The sequence below is a fragment of the Tursiops truncatus genome, chromosome 11 (genome assembly GCF_011762595.2).
Source record: "Tursiops truncatus isolate mTurTru1 chromosome 11, mTurTru1.mat.Y, whole genome shotgun sequence".
NCBI classification, from domain to species: domain Eukaryota; kingdom Metazoa; phylum Chordata; class Mammalia; order Artiodactyla; family Delphinidae; genus Tursiops; species Tursiops truncatus.
In genome coordinates, this window is record NC_047044.1 from 5,439,618 (window position 1) to 5,452,734 (window position 13,117).

Below are 13,117 nucleotides of genomic sequence, written 5' to 3' on the forward strand. Positions count from 1 at the left end.
GATGAGGCCCCTGCCTGCTGGGTCCCAGGGAAGGAGGGAAGAGGTGAGATGATTGAGGAGATGGCAGCGAGACAGTGCGGGAGGCTCAGTGATGCTCCACCTCTGGCACTGGGAGAGGATGGGAGGGAGTGGAGAGGTGGCGGGCGGAGGTTGCTGTAGGTGATGGAAAATTCCAGGCTGGAGGTGCAGCTCCAAGAGGGACGGGGTGGGTGTGTCAGGAGCTGGGGCTGGGCTGGGCTGGGCGAGGGCTGTCTCCTCCAGGGAGAGATGTGGGGAGAGGATTGGGTGCTGACCTGGGGCCAGGAGAAGGACACGCCTCTCTGTAGGGGTCTCAATTTGCCTGGTCCTGTGCTGGAAACAGGCGCTTGCCCCCGGCTGGCCCATCCTGGAGTCTATTCAGCGGGGGCTTGTGGGCGCCCTTCTGCATGGGACCAGGCACCTGGCAGGGCACAGAGACACGGGCTCTCAGTCGCCCGCTCTAGGGGCACTTTCCCAGTGGTCTGTGCTGCCCACCAACGGGCTCTGCCCGCCCCACCCCTGCCGTCCCGCAGGCACACAAAGGTGGCCCTGCTTCAGCCACGCCTCTCCTTACAAGCAGGTTGCCATTGGCCTTGACGGCTGGTGAGACTGAAGGGCTCTGTCCCGGCCCTTCTTCCTCCCGCATCCCTGAGGCCTCCTAAGTCAAGCTCCCCGTGGTGCGTCCCACCACAGGGAGCGGGTGGTGGTGACGGTGACCTCACCATCTTTCATAAACAGGCACTGGCCAGTTGGAGGCAGCATTGCTATTCCCTTTCCACAGATGCAGAAACAAGCTCCCAGGGGGGCAGGGCACGCGCAGCCCTGCTGAGCCCGGCCTTCCACCCCGACCCGCCCGCATTCCGCTCAGGGTGAGGGAGGCTGGAGACAGAGGGGAAGCCCAGGAAGCTGAGCCTGGCCGTCAGCTGCCGTGGACACCTTCCTGGAGCCTTGGGCCTTGGGCCACAGAGGGCAAACCGACTGTCATCTGTTCTGACACAGCCTGGGCCCCGCTGCTGACACCCATGCCCTCTGCCCAGACCCCTGTCCGCTCTTATCCTCCCCACTAAAGCCCCACCTGCCTCAGCAGCCTCATCTGGAATCACTGCCCTCCACGCCCTCTGGTCCATCCCACAGGCCCCTCACTGAGTCCCGGACACACCTTATGCTTTCCCACCTCTGTGCCTTTGCTCTAGAAAGTCCCTCTTGAATCTCGGCCTCCCACCATCCTCCCTCCCTTCAAGGCAGCCTTCCCTGACTGATTCCCTTTCGGGGGTGAACACAGTGAGGGAAGGGCAGGGTGCAGGGAAAAGGGTGTTGGGTCTGGGCCAGCCTAGGCTTCCCCGAGAGGCCCTGAGGCTGCAGCCGCTCAGTGTTCACATTTCTGGGTCTTGCCTTCGAGATTCCATCTAAAACACCCTCCTGCTCTCTCAGGATGAAGCTCAGACACCCCGTCTGCTGCTGTGTCTCATCGTCAACCTCGATTTCACCTCCGGTACTTGCCCTTGTCCCCATTTCTTTCATCAAAAAAAAAATAATAATAAAATCACATCGTGGATATATTTTACAAGTCCTCATAAGTCGTTTTTTTTTTGTTTTTTTTTTTCCCGGCCACGCTGTGTGGCTTGTGGGATCTTAGTTCCTGGACCAGGGATTGAACCCGGGACCTTGGCAGTGAGAGCTCAGAGTCTTAACCACTGGCCCACCAGGGAATTCCCCCATATGGTCTTTTTGGATGGAGGTGGGGCACAAGAGATAAAGGAAGGAAGGAAGGTTGGCTTTGGTGCTTAGATCTATCAAATGGGTGTTACTGTCCACTCAGAGCCCCAGCTCTCGTCTCAGGGGAGTTCCCCGGGCCAGGAGTCCCCTTTGTTCCATCTTGGGTGGGGGGCAGGGTCAGGTAGCTGTTCCTGGCCCCTCCTCAAGGCTGGGGCTGTGGTATGGAAGTGTGGCCAGCGCCCCAGCTATGTGACGGGAAGCAGTGGCACCTGGCACCCTAAGAGTGGGCTTCGTTGGGGGTGGGAGTGCAGGCTGAAGCTCTGGGTCACCGCACTCAGAAGTCCTCCCCGTCCCAGGGCTGTCATGTGGGGACCTGCCCTGCTCACCGGACAGTCCCGGGCCCCCTGAGGCTGACCTGTTAGCAGGGTCACCCCCAGGGCTGGTTTCCCCCCTTCTGGGGGCCGAGTCTTGGTGATGCTGTGAAGAGTTGGTCCCCTCTTCCCTTGCAGGATTAGGGCAGCATTTTGGGGGCAGCCCAGGCCTGGAGGCCCAGCCCCCTGGCCCAGCTTGGCCCTAACTGGCTGTGTTACTTGGGCGAGCCCCCTGGCATCTCTGGCCTCCAGTCCCTTCATCTGTGAAAAGGGATACTAGTCCTGCTTCATAGGATTGGGGGGCTGCATGGGAAAAGACCTTGCTCAGTGCCTGGCCCTGGAAAGGCACTTGAGGGGGGACCTTCCACCCTTGGTCTCCTGAGGACAAATAAGGAGGTTGGACCCTGCGTCCTGAAGGAGGCCTGGGGAGCCATCCCAGCCCCTGCCCGCTTCTCCGTGGGCCTCTGCTGGTCTCTGTCTGTCCCTCCGCCCTGCACACACCGAGCAGCGGGGGCCTTTGGACGGCGCTTCCAGCCCCTCAAGTCCCATTTGTCCGGAGTAGCTCGGACTCCGATGTCTTACAGGCAAAGCCTCAGAGCTGGTCGTCTGAAGTCTTTTTATAAATACTCTGTGCAAATCATGCTCCTGGACTCTTAAAGTGGGACTTGGGTGGACGCTCTGGTCCCTATGCCTGCCCCCCAGGCCCACGGCCCTGTTGCCTCTAGACAGAGTCAGGACCTGCTGTGCCCAGGCTCCATGCTGGGCATTGGGCACGTGGAAGGGAACTGGTGGAGGCCCCAGACCTGGGTCCACACCATGCAAGCCTGTGATGGAGGTAAACGGATCGCTTTGGACACACAGGGACAAGCATTTTCCAGTATTTGTTGTGACCAATACACTGCTCACCTTTACCCCAGTGTCGCTGAATTCACAGCAGCTCTTGGTCGTTCGGTATTTTCTCCGTCAGTGGATGCTAAAACGACAATTGCCAGGCGACTCCCCAGGTGTGTGCGTGAAGTGAGACCCTCATTCTTGAAAAGATGTAGCTCAATTTCCCCGACTTACACGTGGGGAAACTGAGGCCCAGAGAGAGGCAGTGACTTGTCCCAAGCCTCAGTGGCAGAGTCCACTCCAGAACCCAAGTAGGCTGGCATCCACTCGTCAACTCTGGGTCTCGGGTCCTGGGTGAAATGCTCCTGGAAGATCCTGGCCCATCCCCAGGATGTGCACGTGGGCACTAAGTACTGGCATCTCGAGGATACAGACCAGGGACGGTTGCTAAACGTCCTGCAGTGCACAGGACAGCGGCCCTTCCCCCATCAGAGAATTCTCCAGCCCCAAACGTCACTAGTCACTAGCGTCAGGGTCTCTGTTAAGCATTTTTTCACTGCAGGACTTGTCAGAGCCTCTACTGGGAAGAGTAGACCATGTTTTCCAAGTAGGGGGAGAATCAGGATTTCTTGTTTGAGGTACCCGTGGTAGGACCAGTGTCCAGGGAACGCACTTTGGGAGACATAACTAGATTCTCAGTGGGGAATTCCTGGATGTTGGATGAAGGAGAAATGGTACTTGATGCCTGTCTGTCCTTGGGGGAAAGGTTTCTGCAGCAGTCCTGAGTCAGCAAGGGTCCTGTCAGTAGGAAGAGGAGGGCGGGTGTCAAGATGAACCTGTGTTCAAATCCACCCCCCCTTTTTTTTTTTTTGCTGTGCCTCACGGCTTCCGAGATCTTACTTCCCCCACCAGGGATCGAACTTGTGCCCCCAGCAGTAGACGTGTGGAGCTCTAACTACTGGACCGCCAGGGAATTCCCTCAGATCCCTTCTTAACTTTGAGAACTTGGCTGGGATGTGGCGACGCCTCCCTGGCCCTCAGCCCCCCTCCCTGGACACAGCACTCCTGACACCCACCGGTGCAGACTGCTCTCGGGTTAGACACCATGCCCAGAGCAGGTTCTGAACAATCGTGTTGCCACTGACTTTTTTCCCCAGGCCTTGGTCTGCACCTTATCCTTCCCTTTCTACTGTGGGATGATTTCCCCCGAGTTCAGAGGGGAGGTAAGTGCGCTTTGGGGGCTCAATGACCGGGCCCTGCCTTGTGCTCTGGGCCGCCCAGGTCCCTACTGCTGAGAGGTGTGTGGGTGGAGAAAACAGTGCTCCTGGGCCCCTCCCCCCACTGCTCCCGCGGTGCTCAGAGCATCCTGGACTGGGGTCCACCTAGTGGTTTGGGGCAGCTAGAGGTGACTGGCTACAGCGTGTTTCCTGGGGTGGCTTCGGGGCTGTGTGGGCAGAGGGCACCCTGAGAGCAGCACGGCCGCCTGAACTGCAGCACTACATCGACGGCGCTCTGAGCAATAACTTGCCCTTTGTGGACTCCCCCTCCACCATCACCGTGTCTCCCTTCCACAGGACAGTGGACATCTGCCCCCAGAGCAGCTTGGCCAGCATGCATGAGCTGAACGCCTTCAATGCCACCTTCCAGATCTGCACCAAGAACTTCTTCCCGGGGGTCACCTCCAGCCCCGAGGTAGGTCGGGACCCCATGAACGGCCTTGAAGGTGTTAGAGGTTTGGCTGTGATCTAGTGCCCCCTTGAGTCAGACTCTGTGCCCCTGAGCCCTCCCCACAGCCTCAGGGCAGTCAGGACACATGTCCTGAGTCTCACAGCCAAGCCCTTGAACTCAGCCTGGGCTCCAGTTGTACCCTTACTCGTCCCCCACTTCAAAGCAGTGCACCAAGGCCAACTCTGCTGAACTTCGGTTTAAGCCAGGCCTCTGCCGATGCTCTTCTGGGTCAGGCTCTGTGACAAGGCACTGTTATCACCTCAGTTTCTTGGGGGAGGATACCAAGGCTCAGAGAGGTTAAGCAACTTCTTCAAAGTCACACAGCCTGGAAGCAGCAGAGCCAGGCTTCAAATCCTCAGCTAGCCCAGACCCACGCTCTTAAATGCTGCCCTAGACAGTGGCCAAATTGACTCTCTGTATGGTGGCAAGGCGCAAGCATAGAAAACGATGGACAGTAGACCCGCATTTCCTGCTTTTTGCCCCTTGGTATTTCTGGAAGTATTTCTTGCCAACAGTTTACCGTCATCACACGTTCCTCCACCCCAATCACATCCTGGCCCTCCCCTATTCCTTCACACCTCTTATGGTCCTGCAGTATTTTGTAATTTATGAAACAAGGTCCTGTTCATTTAAGCTGATCCTCCCTACACCCATGGGGTAGACAGAAAATCTCAGCCCTATTTTATAGACAAGGAAGGCAAGGCTCTCAGAAAGACAGTGTGGATGTCTGGAGGTCACACAGAAAGGGAAGGCAGAGCTCCTTCCTGGACCTGCGGGTACTTTTCCCCCACGAGTGGGGCTCTGTTCGAGACAGACAGAGCTGGGCCCCGGCTCTCCTCTGCCATCTCAGGCTGGTCCTGGCAGTTCTGGCAGTGAGCATCAAAGGGCAAAGGGAACCACCATGTACTGATCTTCAGGGAACCAGGAATCTCTGGCCAGGCCTGTTTCTCAGGGGATGGAACTGAGGCCAGAGAGTAGCGTCTGGAGCAAGAGCCCGCAGCCAGGGAGTCTCAGAGCCAGAAAGTGAACGAGGCTGCGGGGAAGAAGGCCATTCAAGCAGATCTGCTCCACCTGAGGTCCTGGGACCCTCTCTGCCCAGTGCTGGGCAGGGACCCTCAGGGTCCTTGAGCCCTGCTGAGGCGTCTCTTGGGAAGCATAGGCTGCCCTGGGATCACTTGCAGTTGAAGATGAGTCTCTGGCCTGTGACCACCAACTCGAGGGGCAGGTCCAGGCCTTCCCCATCCCACCCTGACCTGTGTGTTGGCAGGGAGTGGCCGACAACTGCAGACAAGGCTACCTGGACGCCCTGAGGTTCCTGGAGAGATGCGGTAGGTGGCAGCCTCCACAGTAGCTGGGGATCCCCCCCACGTGAGTGCCAGGTGAACCCCGCTTTTCAGCTGTTTGAGTTTTTAGCGACCTCGGCTCACTCATTCTCTTCCTCAGCGTCTGCTCTATGTTTGGCCTGAGCTGGGGACACAGAGAGGAATCACACATGTGTCCTGCTCTCAAGCTGCCCACCACCTGGTGCGAGGGAGACAGATCCAGAGAGAGCATCTCCTCAGGGTGATGGAGGGATGCTCAGGGCCGTGGGAGCCCAGCGGGGGCACCTAACCCAGCCCAATGGGTTAGGTGGGCAAGGAGGGCTTCCTGGAGGTGGTGACATATAAGCTGGGTTTTAACTAGTGATGAAGACTATAGAGAGATTGAGGATGGAAAGGAAGAGGGCACTCTAGGCAGAGGGAAGAAGGGCAAGCGCAAAGGAACAGAGCCTGGTACCTTGAGGGCACATACCTCAGTGGGGCTGCAGGAGAGCGTGTGTGTGTGTGTGTGTGTGTGTGTGTGTGTGTGTGTGTGTGAGTGACAGAGCACTGGGTGGGCCAGAGAGGTTTCTTAGCTGGAGAGCTTGGATGTCATGCCACAGGGCAATGCTCTTCAAAGTGGTAGAACTGAGATTTGAACTCAGGCCGTCTGGCTCCAGAGCCCTTGCCCTGACCCCTGCTCTACAGCCCCAAACACACGGCAGCTAGAAGCATTTGCTGAGCACATATTGTGGCCAGACCTGGGCTTGAGCTTTCTGTATTTATCACATCTAATTCTCGGAACAGCCGTATGCAGCAGGTCTTAATTTCCCCCTCTCCCAGGGAGGGAAACCAAGCATGGAGATGTTAGGTCACAGAGCTATAGCAGGTGGTGACCACAGGATCTGAACCTTGGGCTGAGTCTTCAGGGCCCGGGGTCTGTTAACCACTAGCAGGTGCGTAGGAATCGGGGGGCGGGGCAGGGTCGGGGAGCACAGGACGGAGTCATTCAGGGCAAGCCACGGGTCCATCCTTCCTGTGGCAACCGGGTCCCCAGAGCTGGGAAGGCCACTGTCACCGGGGGGCTCCAGATGTGCTGACCTGTTGCATCCCTCCTCTCCCCAACCCAGGACTCACCAGTGCTGTGGACGTTGGTATCTAAGGAGCCCCCAGCCCCAACAGATGGGACCCGGGATGCTGACTGTGACAGAGGCCAGTGCCCAATGTGCTGGTCAGGGATGTGCTCGACTTTGAGCAGCTCTCCCCGGAGCTGGAGGCTGCTACTGCCCCTCCCGTCCTATACCTGCTCACCTACCAGGTGCCCTGCATGCAGGAGCCCAGGGCCAGGGACCCTGCCCGGAAGGTTCTCGTGGTCTGAAAGAGGACTCATTTATCGACAATCTAAGTGCTAGGCGTGGTGCTGGGGCTGCTTTCATGCTGCCCCCTTCACTCCTCACCACAACTGGGGGCTCATTTTCCTTAGCCCATTTCACTGATGAGGAAACTGAAGCTCAGAGAGGGGAAGGGGCTCACCAAGGTCTCAGAGCCTGCAATTGGGGGATTCGAGCACATGCCTGTGTCTGAGAAAGCCAGGTCTTTGCTCACTGCCCAGGGAAGGGCAAGAGGTGCTGAGGGACAGAGGAGAGGCACACACAGAAGGTTCTGGACTCTCCAGATGGAGATGGACTCATTTCATCCCCCCCCCCCCCAGTAATTCTCTGAGGATGGTACTGAATTGTCCCCATTGGACAGTTGAGGAAACCATAGCACAGAGAGCTTAAGTGACTTGCCCAAGGCCACACAGCTAACAAACCATTTAGTCAGCTCTCTTGCTCCGTGACCTAAAGGTCACAATTGCCTCAACAGGAAAGGATAGGCACATGTAATAGTGGTGGGAGTGGGAGTTTGAGTGGCATCTCAGTGAGACTTGAAAGGAGGAGTTGGCCAAGCAAAAGAGGGGGAAGGTGAGCATCCAGGTAGCGGGCACAGCAGGTGCAAATGTCCTGGGTTTGGTGGGGGAGAGTTGGAGGCCCCTGTGGCTAAGGGAGGGGTGGGGTAGCAGAGATGAGCCTGGGGAGGCTGGGAGGGTGGGGCAGGCAGCCTTGAAAGCTGCAGGAGGAGAGATGGAGAGCCCCCGGGGTGGGGGGCGACCCCTCCTTTTCAGAGTTCGCTACTGCTCTGAACTCTGGGTCTAGTGTTTGCTGTACTTAGCCAGGAGGGGACAGGCTGACACGGTGGGAGGCTGGGTGGAGAGATGATGGTGGTCGAGGCCAGAGCAGGGACAAGGGGGTGGGCAAAGGGATAAGGAGGGCACCTCTTTCTGCGCAGGACACCACACAGGGCACGCAGAAGGGGGCCTGGATCTGCGCTGAGCCCCTGAGGCCCAGGCTTGGGGCTCTGGGACTCTGGCAGTGTCTCTGCAGCCACATGGGGGCACCAGAGAGCCTCTCAGATGGGGCAGAGACCGCCCCCTCAGGCCCCGCCCTTACGCACATCCCTTGATCCTCACCTTCCCCAGGGAGGTAGGTCCTGCCCGTGTTCCCATTTTTCAGAGGAGGTGACCTAAGCTCAGGAACAGGAAGGGACTCGTCCTAGGCCACATGGCAGATAACGGGGTGCCGGGTCCTGGGACTGTTGTTCGTGAACCCCGAGTCGAGGCTGGTGGTGTGTGCGTGGCCGAGCCGTGGTCTGGAGGCCGGGATTCGGGCTCCGGCTCTGCCCCGGCCAGGATGCCGGGCCCTTCCACTCTGGTCCGTTAAGGGGCTGGGGGCTCGGGAAGTGGTCACGTGGTCACGGCTGCTGTTATTAATACCGCTGATGTGTTGCTGTTAGCCAGGGACGTATGGGGGGACACTTGTCCCACCCTGGGGGCCACAGCAGACTTTCCAGAGGGGCGGGAGAGATGGAAGCAGCGTGGGGAGGCTGACAGGCCTTGGGTCCATCCTGGCCCTGCCGCTTCCCGGCAATGGGCTTGGGCGAGTCACTTCACTCTGAGCCTCAGTCTGCTCATCTGCGAAAGGGGTGCACTCTGTCATTTCAAGAATAACAAGGGAGCCTGGTAGGGGTTCCGTAAATGCAGCTGCTTCCTCTGCAGACCGGCTGAGGGTGGGGTGTCCTTCGTGGCCTGTGCGAGGTAGAGAGGGGCTCGGGCTATCTTCCCTGAGGGTGACCTTGAGGGGGTGGCTGGGGGAAGGGGTGGGCCACCATGGCCTCTCTTGTAGCACTGAAGAAAGCCTGTCTGAGGGACCCCCGCACCAGGGCTTCCTTCTGCCAGGCGGGCCCTGGGTGGGCGCTAACGTACCTTGCACACGGCCCTTTGAGTATGTCTACTTCCAGAGCAGAAGGTGAGGCCCGGCCAGGGGTACTGGGAAGGGCCTGGCTCGTTGAGACCGGTGCCCGTGGCAGGAAGGGCGGCCAGAACACTGCGGGGGGCAGAGCCCGGCTGGTGTCCCGACGCCGCCTGCTGTTGGCTGCATGACCCCGAGGAGTCTGGGGGTCTCCTCTGCAAGACAGGACTGATGGGAAGGCGGGGTAGCAGCTGTGACCCATCAATCTGTTGGAAACAGGGCCGCCCGGTCAGTGCCTGGCCCCTCCTGCCTCTAGGATCTTTGGCCCACTGTTGCACCTGTCAGAGCCTCAGAGAAAATGTGATGTTTCTGAGGATAACTCTAGGGGCTGGTCTGCCTCAGATTAACTGTGTGGCCCGGGCCAGGTATCTTGACCTCTCTGGGCCTCAGATTCCTTTTCTACAAAACGAGGCCTTTCCAGGGCAGATTGGCTGTAGTTAGGCCCTCACTAACGGTTCTAACTCTGCTGGTTAATGGATCACTCTGCATTGTTTGTTCGTTCATTCCATCAATAGCTATTGAGGGTCTACCAAGGGCCAAGTCTGGGCTGGGAGCTGGGAGGCAGCACTGACTCAGACCCAGTCCCTTGCCTTGTGGAGCTCACAGCCCACCGATCATCACACATTCCCCTGTGCGCTCCAGCTGTGCCTAGGGTAGGACGGAGAGTGTCCTACCCTGGCTGTAGATTCCTAGGAGAGGTCTACACTGGCTGTGAACTGGGACAGTTCACAAGAGGGTCTATCTGGTCAGGAAAGGTTACCTAGGGGAGATATCTTTTGAGCTATCATCTGAAGGATGAGTACGAGTCCTCTAGGCAAAGAAGGAAGGGAAAAGTGTTCCAGACGGATGAAAGAGCATGTGCAAAGGTCCTGGGGCAGAAGGCAGAAGGGAGTAAGGCTCATCTGAGGAACAGAAAGGGGGGCTGCCGTGGCTGGGGCCAAAATGTGGAGTGTGTACAAGGTGGGGCTGAGGAGGCTGGCAAGGGCTGGACAGGCAGGAGTCTGTAGCCAGGTGAGGGGTGTGGTCTTTATCCTGATGGTTGCATGAAGGCAGTGAAGGGTTTGGGCAGGAAAGTGTCATGGAGAGATCTGTATTTGTAAAACGTCTCTATTCCCTACAAGAAGGTCTACGACAGTGAGCCACAGGTCTCTGTCCTGCTCCATGCTGAGTTAATGACTAGCTCATCCCTGCTGTCTAAATTGCTGGTGACCCAAAGCTGGCAGACAGCTTTCTGCTGACATGAATTTGTCTTATGCTGAGAGCTTCTAGACTGAAACCACAGGTTGAAATCAAAAAGGATAAATGCAAGTGCTAGCCTTTGCAGTTTAAAAAAAATCCACTTACGAGCATTGATGGGGAGGCCCGCCCAGACCGCAGGGAAATTCATATTTGGTATTTTCTGTAACCTACAATCTCAACGTGTAGGCTGCAATAATAGAGGCAGAAGGTCCAGAACAAATGAGGGGACAGTCCACTGTGACGCTACACCCTGTGGACTGACTGTCTGCCCAGTTTGAGGCCCTGGTTTAGAGGTCCCTTGAAGGGCAGTACTATTGGGAGGGGAGGCCCTGCAGTGTCCAGTAAGTCTGAGACGGTGCCTGGCCAGGTATCCCCTCAGCCACAGCTGGATGATGCTGCCCTCTGCTGGTCATGAGTGGCCACGGCAGCCATGGGAGGGCGCTGAGCAAGAGAGGACCCAGGTCAGATGTGTGTCTAGAAAGTTGCTGGCTGCCGAGAGGGTAGTGGATGAAGGGGCGTGGAGGATGGAGGGCAGGGGCTGGTCTGGGGAGGAGAGAGAGGAAGGGACAGAAACAGGGAGGAGGTGAGGTAATGATCCTCACTTGGCTGTGAGAAACTGAGGCCCAGAGAGGTGCCCTGACCCATCCAGGTCACACAGCTGATGAACAGGGGAGCGGGCTGCATCCCAAGCCAGCCTGACCCCAAAGCCCTGCCCTTTCCACCCCTGGGCTTCCCACTTGTGCCCTGTGGAGCTGATGACCCAAAGGGCCCAGCGGCCTCCACCAAGTTCAGAGTCCATCGGGGATCAGTCCCCGCCCCCTCAGGCCTCTGCAGGTGCCTGTGTGTCCAGCCTGCTCTGCGGTGGAGCCAACACCCCCTTCCCTTTCCTTTAGCCCTGGCGCCTCGTTGCAGGGCCCCCGGCTCTGCTCTGGACCCGTGGGGACGGTGGGCTTGGGGGCGCTGCTCGCTTGGGCCTGGCCGGGTGGCGGAGCTGTGGCCGCCTCTCCCTCCAGGGTGGTGGCGTGGCTGCCCGACATGGCGGCCGACCTGCGGTGGATGCGGGGCTTTGCTGAGGAACTTGGTCCTCAAAGTCTATTCCAGGATGAAGGACCAGCTCCTCGGGCCGGGCAGGTGAGACGGGCAGACCGGGGCAGAACGGGAGTGGCTGAGCTGGGAAGGGAAGGCGCCAGCTGTTTCCCCGGACCCTGGACAGGCAGTCACACCATCCGTTTCCCTGTGCCTCCATCCGCGCAGCCCCCAGCCATGTGTTTGGTCCCTGCTCTGGGCCAGACCTGTGATGGGCTAGATGCAGCAGCTGACCCATCGCATCGGTCAGTCCGGGGGGAGTCACTCTGCCTGCTTCACAGAGACGGCCTGAGCTCACGGAGGACGAGTGCATCTCCCTGCTCTGCCAGGTCCCCACCGGTCCTTCTGCCATCCTTCCAGATATCTCCACGGGCCCTGTGTGGGTCTGGGTTGGGGCTGCCCGCCTCTCCCCGACCTGCCCTCCCTTCTGGCTGGAGACCCCGGCAGTCCTCCCACACCCAGTGGAAATCAGTGCAGCGCTCCCAGGGAGTGGCGCCCTGGAACCTTTCTGCAGCCCCGCTCAGCCAGAAAAAGTGCTTATTGCAAGGTCTGGGAGAAGAGAGATCCAGGCTTCACCCAACCCCAAGCTCTGAAAACCACATTCACCGACTTCCTCTTCCTCTGCAGCTACTGGTCACCAGCGCCCTCCAGCCTGAGGTTGCTCCTCCCAAGGACCTGGTCAAGGAGCCCAGACCCGCCCATCAGGCCTGAGGAGACCAAGCTGGACCAGCCCAGTGACTGGCCTCTCCTGAATTCCATCGTGCCCCTGGTCCTGTGCCTACATCTGCCCCGAGTCCGTGAGTCCTGACCCATCTCCTGAGCTCAGAGCCCGGCCCCTAGCCCAGGGTGGGCACTGCAATTGTCAGCCACATGGAGGACCGAGAGGACAGAGACTCTTGTCCCAGGCCTTGTGGGCAGGTGGCCTCCAAGGGCTGGAAGAGGACCCCCGAGTCCTTCTGTAGCCCCCGCTCCTGGGGCCCCGGGTACTTCTTTTCTGGGCAAGGTGCAGCCTCAGTCCACCCCGGGTCGCCATGTGCCCAGGTCACCCTGCGTCTGTGTCATCAGTGGGAGAAAGGAAGGTGGGAGGTGAGACACACATCTTGGTTCTGGAATTTCCATATGGGGGCGCTGGGGGCAGAACCTCCTGAGAGGAGGGCTTTGGGGCCGTTGTAGAGCTGCTTGCAAGGTACTTCACAGAAGATGGAAAAATCCCACGTGCTCCTATCAGATTGGGGAGCAAGTTGCAATGATGGGGTGGGGTGTGCCTCCCTTCACATCCTTTCTCTGTCCTGCACCAGCCCTCGGGGGTGACCCATGGTCTACGTCACTCTAGAAACCTTGACCTCTGACTTCCTCTGGGTCCATCGGCAGGGAACCCCTGACTGGAGACGAGAGGGCGGGAGGAGAGAGGGATTAAAATCTTCTCAGAATCCCAGCTGCGTGTGCTTCTGCTGGGGTTCCAAAGGCCCTGGGATGCCACCAC

The 13,117-nt window shown here is 58.6% G+C and overlaps 1 protein-coding gene across 1 annotated transcript; it reads left to right on the plus strand.

Moving 5' to 3' along the window:
* The first annotated feature begins 2,934 nt into the window (after positions 1 to 2,934).
* On the plus strand, positions 2,935 to 12,345 carry PNPLA5 (patatin like domain 5, triacylglycerol lipase). The gene is given in 13 exon segments (XM_033865680.1): positions 2,935 to 2,940; positions 4,094 to 4,159; positions 4,431 to 4,632; positions 5,936 to 5,992; positions 6,148 to 6,158; positions 7,093 to 7,171; positions 7,174 to 7,240; positions 9,182 to 9,258; positions 9,261 to 9,306; positions 11,562 to 11,613; positions 11,615 to 11,679; positions 11,918 to 12,017; positions 12,262 to 12,345. Coding segments are annotated over 13 exon segments (912 nt in total).
* The last annotated feature ends 772 nt before the right edge of the window (positions 12,346 to 13,117 follow it).